Here is a 20,437-nt window from a genome sequence, read left to right as displayed (position 1 = left end):
CGCCGGCCAATGAGAGGCGTTCTTGGGCCGCTTCCGGCTCCGCGCCCCGCTCGCCCCTTCCCCAGTTCTCCCCGCGACGGGCGGGGCGCAGGGGCGGGCGTAGACTGCGGTGACGCGCCAAAGGCTGGGAGCCAATGGGAGGCGAACTGGGCATTGATGGACGGGAACAGCGGCCAGTGGCGAGGCGCTTGCCGCACTTCCCGTCGGGGAGAGAGTGTAATATGGCGAAGACCTACGATTACCTGTTCAAGCTTCTGCTGATCGGGGACTCGGGGGTGGGGAAGACCTGTGTCCTGTTCCGCTTCTCCGAGGACGCCTTCAACTCCACTTTCATCTCCACCATAGGTAGTGGGGCAGGGGAGCGGCCGGGGTCGCCGGAGGCCTGGGTTGGGCGCGCCCCTGGGAGGCTCGGGCTGAGGGAGCGGCGGGGCCGGACGGACACAGGGATCTGAGAGGGTCGAGGGGTTCGGAGGGGAGAAGAGCAGTCGCCTCTGCCGCCGTCCGGGGGTTCCTGGGCCACGAAGGGGACCAGGTGCCCATTTTGCAGATGCGAAGACTGAGTCCCCAACCCTCAGCCTGCTTCTCGGGGAATATATGTCCTGGGCTAGGGTCTCGGCGCCCGTCATCTCGTTCGGTCCGCACAGCGGTCTTGGAAGCTGTTCTTCGGGGTTCCCGTCTTGCAGAAGCGAAATTGAGGCATAAGGGAAAGGCCCGTGACATCTAACCTTATTAAGAATTTACTGTGTGCCAGGCGCTGCATGTTCATTATCACATCCTGCAATCCTCTGTGGTAGGTCTGTTATGAGCCCATCTCACAGATGAGGGATTTGAGGCGCAGGGCGGTGTGGGACTCGCCCAAGGTCAGAGTCTGCAGGTGGCAGAGATGGCATTTGAATCCATGTGTGTCTGACCCCAAAACTCAAGTCTCAGGCATCCCAGAGAGTGAGAGCACAAGACAGGCACAGCTGATCCACCTTGGAGCCAGAACTCTAACCCAGATCGCTTCTGCTCTTACCCCTGTAGAGTGGGAGCTCAGAGCCTTTCTCTGCCCTGCCTTCTCTCCCACTTACGGGTCACAGCAATGGCAAGTGACAGCTGCCTTCTCTGGGACCTGTCATCCCCAAAGAGATGCCAGATAAAAGCTTCAGTGAGAAACCAAAATCAGCTGCTGCCACAGGCAGTCTGACTTCCCTATCGCGGGGCCCAGGACACCGGTTGTCACTTTGCAGAATAGCGTTTCCTGCAAGGCCAGCCCACACTGTGGCTGAACGGAATTGACTTGTTGCTCTTCGGTTCTGACAGCCACAAACGTGGAGCGGACTTCTCCCCACACCATAAAGCAGCTATTGCCCGCGTGACAAGCTGTGACCTGGGAGTAGCACTGGTCTGTGCAGCCTTGCTCTGCAGTGGGGACGGGGAGGGACGGTTGCCAAGCCCAGGAATTGTTTCTGAACGGAGAAAACCGGCTCTGCCTTGCACCTGGGTGACTTCAACCCAATCAGGTTATCGCTTGAACCCCACAATGCGCTGCTGAGTGCCCTGCTCCAGGAGCTGCACTTTGCAAAACGAGGTGCCAGGTGCAAAGGGGAGGAAATCTTCGTGCCTGATTTCCAGCTGTTGTTCATTCGGGAACAATCACCTCACCTGTCTGAGCCCTGTGTCGGCGGGATGCTCTCAGCCTTGCTTCGTGCCCTGGGTGGTGGAGGATCAGAACTGGACCGCGAAGAGGAGATTGTCCCCATAGCCTGGTGGACAGCATTCTTCCCCGGGGCACAAGTGTTTCTGATTCCTTCCCCTCTCCCACTCCAAGGTCCAACTTTGGTATAACCCTTGTGCCCCCATCAATCGGGAAGTGATGTTAACACCTGGCAAGCTGTGGGTCGCTCTCAACTCAGACCTCAGTTCCCCAGTATCAGACACCTCCTGTTCAGCCCAAGCGCTAGTGAGATCAGTTTAGGGGTGTGTTTTTTATTTGATTTCTGATTCTTGAACCAGAAAATCCAGGCTGGCACTTAGGGCTCTGAGGAGACAGGCCTCCACTTGCAGAAGAGACCATGATTTGGGCAAGGTCGCCTAGGAGAGTAGAGGAGACACTACAACCAGATCTCTTTCCCTCCCACTGTTTTTCCCTCATGGCACGTGTCGCCTTCCTGCAGGTCTGTGCCTTCTAGGAAAGTTCAAGTTAATTCTGACCTTGAAGTTACAGCCTCATAATTCTTAGGCCTTGTAAAGTTTACACTTCCTAATTAAATTTGGTGTGTGAATAAAACCCAGGAGAAGAATAGGACAGCCATGTGGTGCTCTGCGGATTGAATGGTGCTTCTTGATTTCATAGGTCCCGTGTGTCTGCGATGGGGGTGGGGTGTTAGGAAGGGATGTCACGGGGATGCTTAGTCCTGAAATGCAACTTAATGCATAAAGGGGATTCTCTGTTGGCAGTGTGTGTACCTCTGGGTTTTCTTTATAGATCAGAGATTAAGTGGCTGTTCATTTTCTGCAGATTATGTTTTGCCAAAGCCTGTTCTCATAAACTCCATCGATTGTGGTGTGAACTTGGCCCTGTGGCTACCAGAATTGGTTCTCCCTAGCCTGGCTCAGCCCCACCACCTCCTCCAGACCCTATCCATTCATGTATTCACGGAGACAGATGACATCGGGGCAAGTGCTGTGTACACCGTGGAGTATCACATAGATGCCACTGCTCTTCATTCTTTCATTCAGTCATCTTTCCCTGACGCCTGCTGCATGCCAGGCACCCACCTCCGTGTGGGGGCTGGAGAGACGACTCGAATGAATCTGAGGGAGCAGCACTAGAACATGGTCTGTAGTCAGGGTGTGTGCGCAGGACCGGGCAGTTCAGCCCCTGCCACACTGTCACTGGATATGCAGCCATAAAACTTTTCAGTCTCTGCTCTCTTGGAGCTTATAGTCTAGCGGGCACAATTTAAGTGCAGGCTTATATTCTGTGTGGTCCCCAGGACAGGTCCTGAGGGGGCAGGGAGGGAATTAGCATTGTCCTCAGGGTTCAAGTCAGGCCTGAGCCTCAAGGCTTCCCAGGCAGAGATTAAGAACAAACTCACAGAGGCAGAGGCTAGGTTGGGCTGTTCCCCTCACACAGGCCATTCTAGTCGGCAGGTTTTGCTGCTAATGTTCATGGAGCAAATAACCAGATAGACAATGTCAGGGAAAAAAGAAAAAGCAGGTGGGGGAGAGAGAATAGGAAGGTCAGGAAGGCTCCCCGGAGGAGGTGACTTGAGCAGGAACCTGAGTGAAGGGAAGGGAGGAAGCCAGCTGACCGTGGAAGGAAAGACCTTTCCAAGGGAGGGAAGAGCAAGAGTGAAAGCCTGAGGCTAGCTAGAGTGTGCTGAGGGTGGTTAGGACACAGCCCTGTGGGCAGTGGCCAAGGCGGCTGGAGAGGAGCGCCTGCGCTGTGGGTGCTGAGAGGTGCGCGGGTTTTACTTTATTCTGGGGCCGAGGTCGTGTGGGAAGGTGTTTTGAGTTTTTGTAACAGTTTTATTGAGATATAATTTGCAAACCATACACCTCATCCATTGAAAGTGTACAGTTTAGTGGCTTTCACAGAGTTGTGGAACCATCTCCATCAACTCTAAAACACTTCTATTATGCCAAAAAGAGACTCCAAACCCCTTGGTCACAGTACCACCCTACCCTCTATCAATGGGACCCCATCTCCGCATGCCTCTCACAGCCCCTGGCATCTGCTAATCTCCTTTCTGTCTCTATGGAATTGCCTGTTCTAAACATCTATAATAATAAAAGCGTAATATGCTAATAAGACTGGACAGCCGAACGACCTTCCAGACGTCATTCCAGACATCATTCCGGACATCCTTCTGGACGAAGCCAGGCAGCGGGGGCCGAGGCAGAGGCAGTTAGGGGCGATCAGGCAGGCAGGCAGAGTGGTTGGGGCGATCAGGCAGACAGGCAGGCAAGCAGTTAGGAGCCAGCGGTCCCGGATTGTGAGAGAGATGTCTCGGATTGCGTGAGGGTGCAGGCCAGGCTGAGGGACACACACCCCCGCCCCCTGCACAAATTTCGTGCACCGGGTCTCTAGTTTATATAAATGGGATCATACACTGTGTGGCCTTTTGTGTCTGACTTCTTCCACTCAGCATGGTGTTTTCAAGGTTTATCTATGTTGTAGCGCGTGTCATTGCTTTGTTCCTTTTCATGGCTGAGTAATATTCTATTATATGCATAGAGCACATTTTGTTTATCCATTTATCTCTTGGTAAACCCACCGGAAGGTTTGGAGCAGAGGTTAGCCTTGTGATATGTTGAGTTTGTGTTTTTAGAAGCTAGGGAAGGGACTGAGGGAGCAATGGTGGGAGCCTGGAGAGCAGCCAAGGGGTTGAGAAGCCACCCTGGTCCTGGGGGGAGAGGCAGATGGGAGAGAGGAGGGCAGGGTCAGGAAGGCTTCTTGGGAGGTGACCTTAAAATGGCTTTTAAAGGAGAGAGAAGTTTGCCAAGCTGATAGGTGGGCAGGGTGGGGACCACCACAGAGAAGGAACAGTATGTGCAGAAGCTCGAGCCTGCCTGTATCAGGGGCATGTTGGGGCCTCTTGCCCTGGGTGCTCGGAGTCCCAGGGGCGGGGTGGTGGGAAGTGTGGGTCTCTGGCCTGCAAAGGGCTCTGCTGGGCCCACTCCTTAAGGCTGCCTGATGGCCGAGGGAAGAGAACAAAGCGTTGGCACCTGAGTTGCCTAGGTTTGCCTACCATCTTTGCCAGCTGCCAGGCAGTTGTGAGGGTCCCAAGATCCTGTGTGCCCAGCACTAGCCATGGCAGCTGTTACCTGCACAGGTGGGAGGTGCCCACCTCAGATGCAGCTTGGGAAATGGGCTGACAGTGATGTGCCTTTTTTTTTCCCTTTTCTTTTCTTTCAGGAATTGACTTTAAAATTAGGACCATAGAGCTCGATGGCAAGAGAATTAAACTACAGATATGGTAAGAGTCATTACCTTCTTCACCCAGAGAACACTTCGAGCAGAAGCTCCTGGTGTCCTCTCCCACTACTGTGACCACGGCCTACGTCTCTTTGTGCCCAGCCTAGATACTTTCTTCAGAAGCTTCATGAACTGTCCTGTGCTGGCTGCTGGGGCCAAAGTCTATGTCAGCACCTTCTGGGGACACAGCTACAAGCCCCCATTAGCTCGCTGTTTCCATGTGGCACAGCCTGGGTCTGGGCTTCAGGGTGGCCTGCTCTCATTGAGCTTGGAGAGAGCCCTCTGTGCCTGGCAGTGGCAGAAGCTGCCAGGAGGACAAAATACCCTGGCCGGCATTTCCTTCTGAGCCTGTCAGCTCACCGAGCCAGGCCTACGTCGCTTCCTCTTTTCTTTCCCAGGGCAACCCAGGCCTCATTTCCTAACAGGCAGATCTGAAACCCCAGAACCAAAAATAAGCTGAGGCCAGGCCTCACCTGGGGCTGGCTTATATGCCACATAAAATTAGAGAAGTGTGAGTCCCTGGCGCTGATGCTGGTCTGCAGCCCACGGCTCTGGGAGCTCGGGCTGAGCTCAGATGCTTAGATGTAGGAGAGCCCTGCCTTGCAGCCACATCACTTGGGGGGAAGCACGAGCCCTGACCAAAATAAAGAAAAGTAATTTTTTGTAGGGTGGCACCATCCCTTCGGTCCATGAGAGCGCCTTTGGGTGGGAGGGAGTGCCATGAGATAGGCTATAAGGCGACCCCTCCCCCCACAGCGTGATCCCTCCTGTCCTCAAATCTCAGTGCATGAGCATCACCCCAGCTTGCTTCATAGTCCCTCTCAACCTCAGTGGTATTCACCTCTGAATCTGATTTCAGAACCAGAGGGATGAGGCCTAAAGCCTTGCCCACCCTACAGAGCTCCTGGTCTGTCAGCTCTGGCCACCTTGTAAGTTGTCACTTTGTAAGCCACACAAGTTCCTCCACTGCCAGCTTGTGTTCCCCAGCAGCCTTGGTGCCCAAGTCCAAAGTGACACTGTATCAGCAAGCAGAGTTTCACTTTCCTTTCCTCTTGTCTTCTTGCTTCTGCTCTTAGCAATCCCAGTGAGCTTAGTGACTTCGTAAAACTTCCAGACTAGGCCATGGTTGAGAATAAAATGACTAATCACAGATGTCACCCCTATTGGCATCAGAAAGTGAGCTTAGCCCCACATGACTAGGCATGCGGATCCCTCCTGAGATTGGGGGTTGAGGGGGTACAGAGTTGTAGGAGGAACCCTGGGTCCAGAGACAAAAGACATGGCCCTGGTTCTGCACTGATCTGTTAATGCCAGGAGCTGGGCTGGGCACAGGCCTGTCGGTGAGGAAGGACTGTCTCCCTGGCCTCCACCGAGACGGTATGAAAGTGCCTCCTGAGTCCCCACTGAGGTCACCCCTCCCACATGACCAGCCCCTTCCACACTTGTGGTCCCAGATTTGCACAAATAACAACATCCAACCATGGCTCTTCTGGGACAGGAACTCCAGGGTGGATTCCCAGGAAGCAGAGGTGGCCGTGTTGTGTCCCCAGCTGGGACACATCAGCAGGTTCCTAACCTGTCTGAGGCAGAGTTCCTTCTCTGTAAGAATCGGGGGCAGGAGGGGCACTGCCCACTGCAGGACAGTGAACCAGAGTTAACCCGTGAGAAAGCCAGGCACCCATCCCCGTTAAATGCCCCTCGTTCTCACTGTGACAGTGTCGCTGATATCCCTTCTCCTTCTCGTCTTTAGGGACACAGCTGGCCAGGAACGGTTTCGGACGATCACAACAGCTTACTATAGGGGCGCAATGGTACGGATTGGTGTGTTTGTGTGTTTGCTTGTTTAAGTAAAAGGGAAAGTCACTGCTTGGATACCAAAACCTGGCTGTTTCCGAGGGGCCCCATGATCTGGCTCCTCGGGGATCCTTGGTCCTGGGTTAGTTTTAGGAAAAGGCTGTGTGCCCCTCCCCCATATCCGTACTTCCCTTCTGGCTTCAGAGACAATGCAGGCTTTAAGGAAACCTAATTCTCTGGGAACGAAGGAAGACACAGGAAGCCGGTTCTTCCAGGTGAAGTCAGTGAAATCGGAGGGGGCATGTCCCAACACCTAGGAGCGTTCGCTCGGCCCGTGCTGGTCTCTATGGAATTTGCTACTGGAAACTTGAAGATGGTCCAGGAGCTGACTTGTTCTGGGCTCTTGGCTGCGGCTGAGGCAGGGTGACGTGATCAGAAGACTGGCTCATCCCTCAAATATTTCTGCTGAGCGCCTTCTCCGGGCCAGGCTTGCACTAGATGCGGGGGGAGACCTAAGAGGGCTCTGAGCAGGGCATGCATGTGTGAAGTATGTACACATGGGGCGCTCAGGGGTCAGCAGGAGCAGACACAGACCCCCAGGACCTGGCTCAGCACCCTGGGTCACCCTCTGAGTTCCATCTCCTTACTTGAAAAGCGGAACAGAGAATAGGACTATGTCCCAAACAGGGAGGATACGTGGCCATCTCTCCATTTCAAGATCCTACCACACCCTGCCTTTTCATGGTCATTGCCATATGCCCTGTGCCTGGGACTGTGCTGAGTATGTGGTGGGAGCTCAGGAAATGAGGCGGACTGCAAAAATGAATGGAGACATTAAGTATTTAGCGTGTCCCACCCAACGTTTGAAACATAATAGAAACTCAATCACAAAGATTGCAACCTTAGCTCTCCTCATTAAAATTAATTTACTAATTTTCCCCTCACCTTGCTGTGTTCTGGTGGGGCGGGGCCCTCTGGTCCCTGGGAGACCTTCTGCTGTGTGGTCTCAAGTAGTCCCTTCCTTCCAGGTCGTGGCCATAATTCCCTGTCTCCCCTGAGTGTGGGTGCCACGCTATCCCCGTTACACAGATGAGGACGCTGAGGCTGGGCACCCTTGCACGCCTGACTTAAGTTTATGCAGACAGTACATGGCTGGGCTGGTTCTAGCAGGCTCTTCAGCTCCCACACCCTCAGCCCACCCTGGCCAGGCTGGACTGAGCCATCTGGAAGGCACTGTCCAGCTCCAAGATGATGGCTTATGGTCCTCTTAGACCTGCACTAACCATGCAGAAGCCACTGGCCACCTGTGGCTCTCGGAATTTAAATCGGTTAAATAGGAATCCAGCTCCACCGTCCCACTGGCCACATTTCAGGTGCCCCAGAGCCGAATGTGGCCAAGCAGAAACCTCACAGGACAGTGCAAGGAACATTGCCACCATTGCTGCCCATCATCCTCTCTGTCCATGAGGTACTAGACCATGGGGTCTCGAAAATGGGAACATTGGATGTCTGGTGTCCGCTTATGAGCCTGCAAACAGCTATGGGGAGCTGTGCCCAGATGGGGGCCAGGAAAATGATCGCTAGGAGCCCCAAGGGGAGTTTTGGGGAGGACCTGGAATACCCCTGTTTTGATGGCAGTGAGGATCCTAGGCCATTAGAGGGGCCAGTCCCTGGATAAAGTGGTGAGAAGTCCTCACTGCCCCTGATGGCAGGAGTGCAGCTTCTGAGCAGAGACCCCTACTATGCTCGACTCAGTCTGCCCACCAGCATCTTCTACTCATGCTGGCCTTGGGGGGAGGCAGACATCACGTCCTCTAAAATCTGAGGCCTCCTGTCAGCAGTCTGTTCAGTGCCTCAGGAGACCCCAGAATGGACCCAGATGGTATTTTGAGCGGCCATGACCCTGGCCGTGGGTATCCTTAAGGTCACGGTGGGGATTTGGAAGTGTTGTGGCTTTCTTGCCCTGTCTCCATGGTGACCCTCGCCCCCGAGGTTTTCTACCCAGTGCATGTGGATCGTTTTCTTACTCTGCAAACTCGGGCCGCCTCAGAGACAAGGTCTTGGCCACACCGGAGGCTGTGGATGCAGGGCTGGGCCCTGGGAGCAGGTAGTGTGAGGGAATGGAGCAAACTGGACCTGAGCAGGACAGCTTGAGCCCAGCTGCTGGGCTGCACAGGGGGATTGCCATGCGCTGCAGGCTGGTTTGCTGTGGACACCCCTCAAGGTCTGGAGCAACCAAGGGTGGCCTGAGTGTTGCTTGGTGCTGAGGAGGGCCCAGAGAGGTCCTCACAGGAGCCGGTTCACAGCTCCTTCAGGGTTAGCCCCACCTGGGCTTAAACCTTAAAACCAAAGCACTTCCCTCTGTGCTTTAGTTTTCCCTCTAACAGGGATATTTGCCTTTCACATGATGGTGAAATCATGGGCTCAGGTGGAGGCGAGGTCACTCTGTGGCTCTTTGGGGACCTATGGACTGTACCAGGCACTCACACATTGGTTATGGAACCACCAGGCCTCAGTGCTGCCCGGCCTGTGCTGGAAGCCAGCCCCGACTCTGGTGGAGTCGCTGGAAGGCACAGCGATGTCAGGATCAGGCTGCCCAGGGTTCAGAACCCACTTGTGTCTTTTACTGTCTCGTGGGGCCAGGGCCAGGGACCTAGCCCTGTTATCCCACAACCTCAGGTTTCCATCTGCAGCGGAGGGAGGGTAGTGGGACCACTTGACCCAGGCCTGTGAGGCTTTAGGGAGACCCACTGCAGTGTCTGGCACGTAGGAAGCGCCCAGAGGAGGCGGCATTGGCTGAACCCAGGAGGTGACTTGGGCCAGGGCAGGGGCATGAGTGAGGATTTGGAGGAAGCCAAGCGCAGTGAAGGCTGGCATGGGGGAAGTACAGGGCTGTGGAACCTGTGGAGGGTGGGGAGCTGCAGGATGAGAAGTTGGGAGGCCAGCAGGATCTCAGGGGCTGCCGGGCACATGGGCTGTTCTTATCCTGTTGTGAGGAGCCAGCAAGGCTGTTTGTGAGCATGGGTACGGTGGGATCTGGTCTAGGGTGAAGGGTCACCTTGGTGGCTGAGGGGGCAGGACTAGAGCCTGGGCGACCAGGGATAGGCTGTTGCTGGAGCCCAGCAGAGGAAGAACCCCAGTGATGGAGAGGAGGGAGTTGTAGGGAGAGGTGTCATGTCAGGGTCCCTTCTGCCCTGCCTCGCTGGGTCTCCCTCAGCTCACAGCTTTTCTGGAACGTCTCTGTCTCCCCCTGCTCAGGGCATCATGCTGGTCTACGACATCACCAACGAGAAGTCCTTTGACAACATCCGGAACTGGATTCGGAACATTGAGGAGGTAAGGCTTAAGGGAAACTTCCACCTTGTTCTCACCCTGGAGCCCCCTGGTTTACAGTGAGATCACTAGGCACAGAGCCACCCCAGGAGCCTGTCCAGAGCCCCATAGCTAGCGGTGTCGCCCACGCAGGGCCTGGGACCCAGGCAGTGAACCCTAGAGACCACGCTGCCCTAGCCTGGTCACAGAGCGACTCCTCTGGGCTGTTGGTTTTGGTGATGAGAAGCAGTGATACCCGTACTCTCAGCCACCGTGAGCATTTGGTGCTTTCTAGAATTGGCCTGACCTTTGTCTTTGGAGGGTGTGGTGAGAAGCTGTATCAGGTGACTTTGAGTCACAGCAGAGTGGGGTGCGAGTTGGTGTGAGCTCCCCGTGTTCAGGTCGACAGCACACAGACCACAGCTGGCTCGAAGAGAGACCTTGAACCATGAAGGGAGGGGAAGGTGGCCAGCCCCAGCTCCCCATTCCAAAGCCAGTGTCGTCACCTTTCTGCTCCCCGAAGAGCTTATCTCACCCCAGAGCCTTCCTGGACAGAGGCGCGTGCAGCTTTTGATGACTCACTAGGTGGGGCGTTCGGGGTGAGGTGTGGCCAGAGGACTTTCCCCTCCTGGGCTGCCACCGCAGAAGGTCACTCACTGCTGATGCGACGGTTATAAGCAGTTGCACTGGGCCTCCCCCCCTCCCCCGCGCCCCCAGCAACTCTGCATTTGCTGTCAGTGGGCTGTGCCTGGCTGAGGAGGAGGAACTGCCCACGCTCACGGTGGTCTTTGTGGAAGCTGCGTTTCTGGCCAGCAAGCGAGAGGGCCTTCCAGTTGGCAGGAAGTTAGGCGGGGAACCATGCAGGGCATTTTGGTGAGATCAGGTCTGAGCTGCAGCAAGAAGGTCCTATCCAGTGCCTCGGGTCTTCAGGAAGCAGGGCCACTGCACGGAGGAGGGGCGGGTGGGACAGAGTTAAGGAAATGCCAGGTGCCACCACCCCAGGCATGACCCATTTCCGGAGCCCAGAGAGAGTAAGCTGGAGCAGGCTAGAAGCTCTCAGGATAGCAGCTGCGCCCCCCCCCCCCCACCGCCCCCCGGCAGAGGAGCCAGGGCGGGGAGCCGGGTTACCTCCCATAGACCCCACTGGATTCCTAGGGACACACTCAGGAGCCTGGTTATTGCAGCCCATAGAGAAGCCATCCTCAGCAGGTAGAAAGCATGCACTTGGTCAGAGAAGCAGCCAGAACCCTAGACTTGGCCCTGGCATTGGCTGTGTGACATGGGACAAGTTATTCAACCTCTCTGAACTTCAGCTTGTCATATGCACAAGGGTGTTCTAGCAATCCTGGCCCTACCACTCTGATTTCAGGGGTCAGGCCACAAGTTGGCCTGTGAGCCCGTCTAACTGCCCCTTTCACCTCCTCTGTCTGTCCTCTCCCCCAGCATGCCTCTGCAGATGTTGAAAAGATGATACTTGGAAACAAGTGTGATGTGAACGACAAGAGACAAGTCTCCAAGGAACGGGGAGAGAAGGTGGGCATGGTGGCCAGCTTGGGCCTAGTATTGTCAGGCACCTCAGGGCAGAGGGACCTCAGGGTTTTAGGGTTCTCTGCATGGAGGCCAGCCCTTTCATGCCCCCCAGCGCTCCTTGATTGCTTACTAAACCCCTCAGAATCTTCATGAGCATAAGATGACCTACCATCTCAGCTTGTCCGAGACTAGGGGTCTCAGGATACAGGACTTTGCTGAGCAAAAGGGGAGGAGTCGATCGCCCTTGTGGGGTACATGCCAAGGGGAGAGAGAGTGGGAAAAACATGCCCAGCCAGGCTTCAGGCTAAAGACTGCGAGCAGTGCAGGCTCCTAGGCTGTGCTGTGCACGTTCCTGCATCGTGTCTCATGGGAACCCGTCGAGGCCACCGTGAGCAGAGAATGGACCATGGTCCTGCCGTGAATAGTCACCACCCGCTGTTCACTGGTGACCCCAGGGAGCAAGTCCACAGTACCCAGCTCATCTGGGGCCTCCTCACCACTGTTCCCAATTTAGGGTGCTTCCTGGGGGTCAGGTGCACCTGGCTGCTGACGTGTGTGCATATATGTCTCCCTCCCTCACAGCTGGCCCTGGACTATGGAATCAAGTTCATGGAGACCAGTGCAAAGGCCAACATCAATGTGGAGAACGTGAGTCCCAGGCCCACAGTGCTAGCCCCTTGAGGCTGAGGGTTGGTCTATACCCTCTGAGGAGGCTCTGCCACAGGGTCTGGTCACAGGCTATGGGCTGTCCTGTTGGCCATCTGTCCGAGAGGCGCTTCCTGGGCAGGGCCATTTCCAGGCTCCTTGAGCTGCCCAGCTGGCCCCGTGTATTACCCGCTGTCTCCCTGCCCCTTCCCCACCCCATATTCAGACGTTAGCAGGTGCAGGCCCCAGCTGGGCATCTAGGATATTTTCTCACTGGCTCTTAGGGAGCCTTGGGAAATGGGGAGGGTTTCAAAGATGGGGAAGCTGAGGGTCCCTGGGTAGATGCTCTGGGCCACGCCACCTACATAGACGTCCTGGCCACAAGCCCAGACGAACGAAGTAGGGAGCCTTGGCCTAGCTTTGGCCCAGGCCACCCTCTCCTCTCCACAGGCGACGCCAGCCTTGCAGTTGACCTACCTTCCTCTTCACCCCACCACCCCAGTGACCTTCCCAGAACAGACCATCCATGTCACTCCCAACTTCAACCCCCTACACCTGGCTTAGAAGGCCCGCCCCAGCTGTGTGTGCTGCCCAAAGATCAGGCCTCACCAGCCGGTTTTCATCCCAGGCCACCTCCAAGCCTTTGCTTACGGTCCCTTCCCTCACACCCCCTTTTCCATCAGGGCCTGGCCCAACTGGCCCTTCCCCAAAGAAGTCCCCACCATCGCTAGACCCTTAGGCCTACCACTTTGGGTCCCCAGCACCCCCCTCCCCCCTCCATGACAGAACTGTCCACATCACATAGGTGTTTGCTGAGACTCCACTCCTCCCACCAAACAAGTAGCCCCTTAGGTGCAAGTGCTGAGGCCAAGTCTCTGTGAGGCCCGGGGGTAGCGTGTGGTTTATAAGTGTTCTTCGAAAGAGCAGGCGCGGGAAGGGAGGGAAGGGCTAGGAGACTGCAACAGAGGCAGCAGCCTGTGGTCAAGCCATCCCTGGAAGACAACCCTTTACCCCATCCCCGCCCTTCCGGGCAAGGACCCAAATGAGGCTTGTTCGGCCAAAGAGCTGCTTGTCTTCCTCTCTGCCCTGCCCTGACCACTAGGAAAGGGGCAAAGCAAGCCGAAACCGGTTTGGCTCAGTGGATAGAGCGTCGGCCTGCGGACTGAAAGGTCCCAGGTTCGATTCTGGTCAAGGGCATGTACCTGGGTTGTGGGCACATCCCCAGTGGGAGATGTGCAGGAGGCAGCTGATCGATGTTTCTCTCTCATCGATGTTTCTAACTCTCTATCTCTCTCTCCCTTCCTCTCTGTGAAAAATCAATAAAATATATTAAAAAAAAAAAGGGGGGGGGGCAAAGCAGGAAGGCAGAGCACAGGAGTCACGGATGGGTTCTCCTGGATCCTTCCCGATTGGCCAGTTAACCTCTAGATGCCTTGGGACAGGGGACTTCGTCCTGTTGAACCTGTTTTCTCCCTGACCAGTCGAGGCTGATTCACCTCCCAGGGTCATTGGCTCAGGGGAAGTGCTGGTCTTGGCGGGTGGGGGTAGGAGATGGGGCTGGACAGGTGAGACCCCCCCCTCGCTGTCCCACCACCCCCATTCCATAGTGGCACCCAGGAACCAGCAAGCCCCCATCTGCTTCCTGCTGCTGGGGTACTAACAACGTGCTTATTTCACAGGCATTTTTCACTCTCGCCAGAGACATCAAAGCAAAAATGGACAAAAAATTGGTGAGTGTGTGTCCTTCCTCATCCCTGAATGGTTCTCTATTGGAGCCTGCCGTTTTCCACCTCAGTGGTGTGACTCAGACAGACAGATCCTGCGTCAGGGCCCAGCCAGACCCAGTCAGGATGGCTAGGAAGGGGGAAGAGGCAGCAGTTGGGGTTGGGCATCGGCTCCCAGACATGCTCATCTGCTTTGTTCTTTCTCTGTGGCTCAGAGCTGCTCAGCTCCAGGCTGTGTCCAGGCAGACAAGGCCCTGCCTGCTGAGTGCACTGGCCAGCAAGGGACACACGGCCCCTCCCAGCCCACGCTGCAGAGGACAGCCCCAGCAGCACCCGTCCCGGCGTGTCCGGCAGGTTGATAGCGTTTTCCCCCGCCAGCCCCAAGTTGTGCAGGTTGTGATGGCTCTATGACCTTTAGTAGTAGGTCCAGGGCTCTGAGGCCTCCAGGAGGTCCTACTTGAATCCCTCTTATCCACCCTTTCATTTATTTCTGGCTTTTTTGCTCGCCACACAAGCATTTCATGGTCCTTAATACTCAGCATAATTATACTTTCTTGGTCGAGTCTGAAATCTCGGCTGTACTTCGGGCATGTTCAGCGCCTAAATGCTGTTGTGAGTGTTGCCTGGGAGCCTCATTCAGTGGCCACTCTTCCAGCCAGTGACACTCTCCAGCACTCTACCTGTGGCTCATTAGGTCTCATTACACAGAGTGCACACAGAGCACAAAATGCCATTCAAGTAGGTCACACCTCATTTAAAAACAAATGTATTGCCTTGACCGGTTTGGCTCAGTAGATAGAGCGTTGACCTGCGGACTGAAGGGTCCCGGGTTCGATTCCAGTCAAGGGCATGTACCTTGGTTGCATGCACATCCCCAGTAGGGGGTGTACAGGAGGCAGCTGATCGATGTTTCTCTCTCATGGATGTTTCTAACTCTCTATTCCTCTCCCTTCCTCTCTGTAAAATTCAATAAAATATATTTTTAAAAAATGTATTTTTATAATTCTAAGATACCATGAATTAAATCGTGAGGCACAAGATGGATTTAATAGCAGCTCTTTGGCCAAAATGGGAAACAGTCTATGTAAACCAGTGTACTTTTATTTTTCTATTCTTTTATACATATATATATTTATTGATTTCAGAGAGGAAGAGAGAGAGAAACATCAATGATGAGAGAGAATCATTGATTGTCTGCCTCCTGCACACCCCACACTGGGGATCAAGCCCATAACCCAGACATGTGCCCTGACCGGGAATCAAACCTGGTTCATAGGTCGACACTCAACCACTGAGCCATGCCAGCCAGGCACAGTGTACTTTTCTTACAGAAATTTCCTTACAACAGACTTGCTTTTCTCTTGAGTGTAATGGTAAATTTTTGATTCTTAACGATCCTTCTGACTCAGTTTTGCCCACTGCAGTTACGTTGAGCATCACAGTGACACTTGGCCCGTGTTTTTGATACTGGCCTGTTGATTGCCTCCAGAATGTGCCGTGTTTATTAAGGCTCAGATCACGAAGCACTGGTACACAGCCATAATCCTTGCGATTTCTCTCTTTCTTTCTTTTTTTAACAGAATTGCAAATCACCCATTTCCTACCATCTTTCTGTTTGTATTTAGCATTGCAGCCCCATACTATTTTATATGTGTCTTTTTTTAAATTGAAATATATCTGATATACAACATTGTGTAAGTTTGAGGTGTACAGTGTTAGCATGATACATTAATATGTTGCAATATGATTACCATGGTAGCGTTAGCTGACTCCTATCACAGTCACATAATTCTTCCTTTTTTGTCTTGAGAACATTTAAGGCCTAGACTCCTAGCAACTTTGAAGTTTATACTATTGTTGACTCTGATGACAGGCTCTTCATTAGATTCCCCAGGACTTGCTTATCTTACCAGTACAGTTCATGTTTATCTTTCTCATCACTGACAGCCAGCTCTGCCCACCCTTTCTTCTCTCTTGAAAGTGTCTGCCGAAACCGGTTTGGCTCAGTGGATAGAGCGTCAGCCTGCGGACTGAAAGGTCCCAGGTTCGATTCCGGTCAAGGGCATGTACCTGGGTTGCGGGCACATCCCCAGTAGGAGATGTGCAGGAGGCAGCTGATTGATGTTTCTCTCTCATCGATGTTTCTAGCTCTCTACCTCTCTCCCTTCCTCTCTGTAAAAAATCAATAAAATATATTTAAAAAAAAAAAAAAGAAAGTGTCACAGAAGGGCGGGCTCTGCTGGTGCCCACCCCACGCCCAGACCTCTGGCATTTTCCCTCTCAGCACAACCCAGTGCTTCCCACTGCACTGACAGCAGACTCCACACACCGTGCCAGGCCACCTGGGCGTCATGCACTGGCTGCTGCCACCTGCTTCACCTTGTCACCTACTGTTTCTGTGTCACCCCCTGTGCTCCAGCCATGCTGGCCTTTTCTTGTTCTTGAAGCACCCGTGTTTATTCGGGTTTCCTTCCCTTCCACCTGAGGTGCCTCTCTCCGCCCCATCAGTTTCCTAGGGCTGCCCTAACAAGTTCTCGTAACACACTTTCCAGCTTGCACCGCACACATTCATTATCTTAATGTCCTGGAGGTCAGGATTCTGAAATGCGTCTCACCAGGCTCAGAGCACAGTGTCAGCGGGGCCGAATTCATTTCTGGAGGCTCCAGGGGAGAATCCATTTTCGTGCCTGTCAGCTTTTAGAGGGCACTGCATCCCCAGCCTTAGAACCACTTCCGCCAGCTTGGGCCCTGCTGCCATCACCTCTCTTTCTTGGACCCCAGCTGAGAAGGTTTCTCTGCCTTTGAGGATTCACAGGATTAGATAGGGCTCACCCGGTGATCCAGCATGCTCTCCCCATCTCGCCTTAGTCACATCTGCAAAGTCCCTCTTGCCACAGCAGGTGCCATACGCATATGTTCCAGGGATCAGGGTGCAGACATCATTGGGGGCCGTTACTTGGCTGACCACACACCCGGACTGCCTTAGTTTATGAGGTCTCACCATCAAAGCACACCTCCACCTCTTGCCCTGCCTTTGCTCTCATTCCTCACCGTGGTGGGAAATCACTGCTTTTTTGTTACCACATAATTCCCGCCCCAGTGTGAGCTTCCCAAGGCAGGGGGTTCTTCTTCACCACTGCATGCCCAGTACCCACAAAAGCTCCTGACACAGCATAGGCATTCGAGAGTTATTGTTAAGTAAATTCAGGGTCTTTTTTTACCTAAGAGCTGAAAGATGAGAAAGAATTTGTCAAAGAAAAGGGGACTGACCCTTTCCAAACATGGTGACCTGGGAGAAAATAAGATTTACATTCCCAGAGCTGGCAGAGGCTCTGGATGCTGGGTGACAGTTTGACAGAGGGGCAGTCCTCTGAAAGCAGTGTGGGGACTGGTGTGTTCAGTAAGGCTTGAGTGGGCAAGGTTAAGGTTTCTGCTTTAGACCACCCACAGCAGAATGGAAGGTGGACCAGGGGAGAAGTGGTAAGTCAGAGCCTTAGCACAGAGACATGGAGACCATCCAGGTGTGAGTGGAATCGGGACCTTGAATTCAGCACCCCTAACGCCCAAATTCCAAGGGACATTTGGCTGCCCCTTGACTGCCTCACTAGTCGGGGTAGAAAGAAGGAGGGAAGGGTGGATGAATGGAGAGAAGGAAGTAGGGAAAAGAGTGAGATGGGAGAATAAATGGAAAGGTATTGAGGGGATGAAGGGGAAGGGGTGAATGAATAAATAGAAAGAATGAATGATGGTTGGAAGGGTTGGTGGGTAATAGAAAAATTATCTCTGGGTTTGTGTAAGATGAATTGTCAGTTGGAAGCGATAATTGGATGGATGGATGGATGGATGGATGGAAGGAAGGAAGGAAGGGAATGGACAGATGTATGATTTATAAGAAGGGAATGAGTGGAAAGAAGGAAGAGAATAGACAGGTGGATGGTTAGTTTGAAGGGGAAGGAGGAAAGAGGGTGGACAGATGGATGTATGATTGGTTGGAAGGGGATGAATCCATTAATCGTTGAAGGTGATGGATGATTGGGTAGATGGGTGATGGATAGACTTGCAGTTGGATGGTTGAATGGAAGGGGATGGATGGATGGATGGATGGATGGATGGATCGATGGATCGATGGATGGATGGATGGATGATGGTGGATGGGAGGGGATGGGTTGACTTGCAGTTGGGTGATTAGATGGTTCCTTGGTTAGGTGGCTGGCTGGTTAAGAGACATAGTGCTTATGCCCAGTCATAACCTCAGAAAACTTCTTGTGACTTCAGGAAGGCAACAGCCCCCAAGGGAGCAACCAGGGAGTCAAAATCACACCGGACCAGCAGAAAAAGACCAGCTTTTTTCGATGTGTTCTTCTGTGAGGAACGCCGCCTTACTCTGAGCCTTGTTCAGCCGAGCTGACTGTGCCTGTCCTGAGTGAGCCCCTCACTCAGCTGGGGCCCCCCCTCCAATGCCCCTGCCACGGCCACCGGGCCCAGGGCCACCAGAACACAATTGAGAAATTGTTTATTTTAGTAACTCTGATCTTTTTCAACTTTGGAGATGGAATAAGTTAAGAATTTGCTATTTTCCCTGTGATGTCCACCGAACTGGCCCATGCATCGTGTATCTGGAGAGAAAGATGGACATGACATGACCAGCAACCTTGACCAATATGGTGGGCCTCCATCTCTGGGGCCACGAAAATTCCACTGCGAAGCCAGTCTGCGTCTCCTCGCGCAGAAGCAAGGCTCCCAAAGCCAGCGATGGTTCCAGGAGTGCTGAGCTTCCCCCCGCAGGGCGGTGACCCATCAGGCCCAGGAGGCATCGCCGACACGTCTGACTCCCACGGTCACCTTTTCTCTCAGTTTTGGACAAGTGACAAAAACCGTTATGTTTCTTTTTCTCCCCTCCCTCTTCTTTTTGACTCTCAAACCAAAGGGAAGCACAAATTAAGGAAATCCTGTGTAAGCGTTCGGAAGGAAGGAGGGGGGAGGGGCCTCGCCTGTCCACAGCCAGGTTTTGGCCTGTAATCCAGTCAGGCCTCGGGCATGGTCAGTGGGCCTCGGCAGTCCCTGTCTGATCACCGAGGGGACACCATGCATCCTACGGGTGACCCCAAAAATGCAACCACACACTGATCACCCGCAATTAAGGCGTTGGCCTCTCGGCCCCCAGACAGCCCCCACTCCCACAGTCTCTGAATCGGATGTTCTTTCCAGCTGAGATTTTTATTTTTCCAGATCTGTAGTGCCATCAAGTGATTCCATCTTTGATTTCCAGCGGCAGACCCAGGTGACCAGGGACACGCATGCATCTGTGATTGGATGTGGCCGAGAGCATGCAGCGTCCCAGGCAACAGACTGGCCACAGAGCTTTCGGGGATGGTTTTTAACTGCTGTCATTGGTTCTGTTTTGACAGCTCTGCCTTCCCATAGAGGGTGCATTTGAGACCAGGTCACCAGGTCCGAGGGGTGTCACGAGGGAGCCTTTATATTTCTTTTTCTTACACTTCACCCCAAGCTGCTGTCTACCCAAGCCACTGGCGTCGAAATGTCTTTTTTGAATTAAAACCAATGTACCAGCCATAGTCTGTTCCTGGAATCTCTTAACATGCTGTTTACATCAATAAACACACTTAAGGGAAACAAGTTAAAGCTCATTTTAAAGTTCTCAGACTTTATATCCACAGTTCTCTGTGGGTAGACAGATGCGGCCAGGCGTTGGCTGGTAGGTTCGCAGAGACCTGTTATTTAAAACACAGCCCAGGCCAGCAGGGGCCTCGGGTCTGGACAGGATCAAAGTAGAGGTGGTGTGTTCCCCAGGCTCTGAGACGACACCATTATCCAAAGGCTGACGTGGAAAATAAAGCTTCCTACCCCCACCCCATAGAAAAACAGGAGACCCTGTTCTCTGCCCCACGTGGGTTTCCACGTCCCATGCTGAACCTGCTTGTCAACATTAGCCCCTAATGTCACCAGGTCCTCGCGTCTGGTCTCTGTTGGCATCCATCTGCCAAGTTGCACACTCAGCTCTGGGACCCCTTTCTCACCTGGGAGCATCCTCCTCCCCCACCCCTGCAGTCCTGCTTCCCCTGGCTTCTGGCACATGGCCACCATTTGCCTCTTTAGACTGGCCCCAGTGGGTTTCTTCTCTGTTGGGGTCCCCAAGACCACCCAGGTCACTGGTTCCCTGGGACTCAGCGTATAGCTAATGTATTACAGCCAAAGGGCACAGGAAAATGGGCTCAGGAAGAGGCGCGTGGAGCCGTGGCCAGAGGAAACCAGGCACAAGCTTCCAGGCGTCCTCCCGGTGTGGGCTCGCGCGTTGCCACCGCCGAGCTGTGACAGCTGTGAAGTGTTAGCTGCCAGGGCGCTCCTTGGAGACTCAGCACCCAGGGTTCTACTGGGGCTGGTCCTGGAGGCACCTCCACTGCGAGGCGTGTTCCAGCACCGCAGCAGCCTGGAGAGCAAGCGGCGTTCA

The 20,437-nt window shown here is 53.9% G+C and overlaps 1 protein-coding gene across 1 annotated transcript; it reads left to right on the top strand.

Moving 5' to 3' along the window:
* Positions 1–151: 151 nt before the first annotated feature.
* RAB8A (RAB8A, member RAS oncogene family) lies at positions 152–19,616 on the top strand. Its single transcript, XM_059696362.1, has 8 exons — positions 152–345; positions 4,904–4,964; positions 6,714–6,774; positions 10,016–10,093; positions 11,513–11,602; positions 12,182–12,247; positions 13,924–13,974; positions 18,244–19,616. Exons 1-8 carry the CDS (start codon positions 222–224, stop codon positions 18,334–18,336), a joined length of 624 nt encoding a protein of 207 aa, XP_059552345.1. The 5' UTR covers positions 152–221; the 3' UTR covers positions 18,337–19,616.
* The last annotated feature ends 821 nt before the right edge of the window (positions 19,617–20,437 follow it).

Source organism: Myotis daubentonii, chromosome 5, assembly GCF_963259705.1.
Source record: "Myotis daubentonii chromosome 5, mMyoDau2.1, whole genome shotgun sequence".
Taxonomy (NCBI): domain Eukaryota; kingdom Metazoa; phylum Chordata; class Mammalia; order Chiroptera; family Vespertilionidae; genus Myotis; species Myotis daubentonii.
This window is presented reverse-complemented; position numbering and strand designations above follow the sequence as displayed.

Excerpts from the sequence above, each read along its gene's own strand:
- RAB8A (XM_059696362.1), top strand. The coding sequence starts at position 222 with ATGGCGAAGACCTACGATTACCTGTTCAAGCTTCTGCTGATCGGGGAC. Across the intron at positions 4,965-6,713 it reads AGAATTAAACTACAGATATG|GGACACAGCTGGCCAGGAAC; the intron begins GTAAGAGTCATT and ends TCTCGTCTTTAG. Across the intron at positions 6,775-10,015 it reads CTTACTATAGGGGCGCAATG|GGCATCATGCTGGTCTACGA; the intron begins GTACGGATTGGT and ends CCCCCTGCTCAG.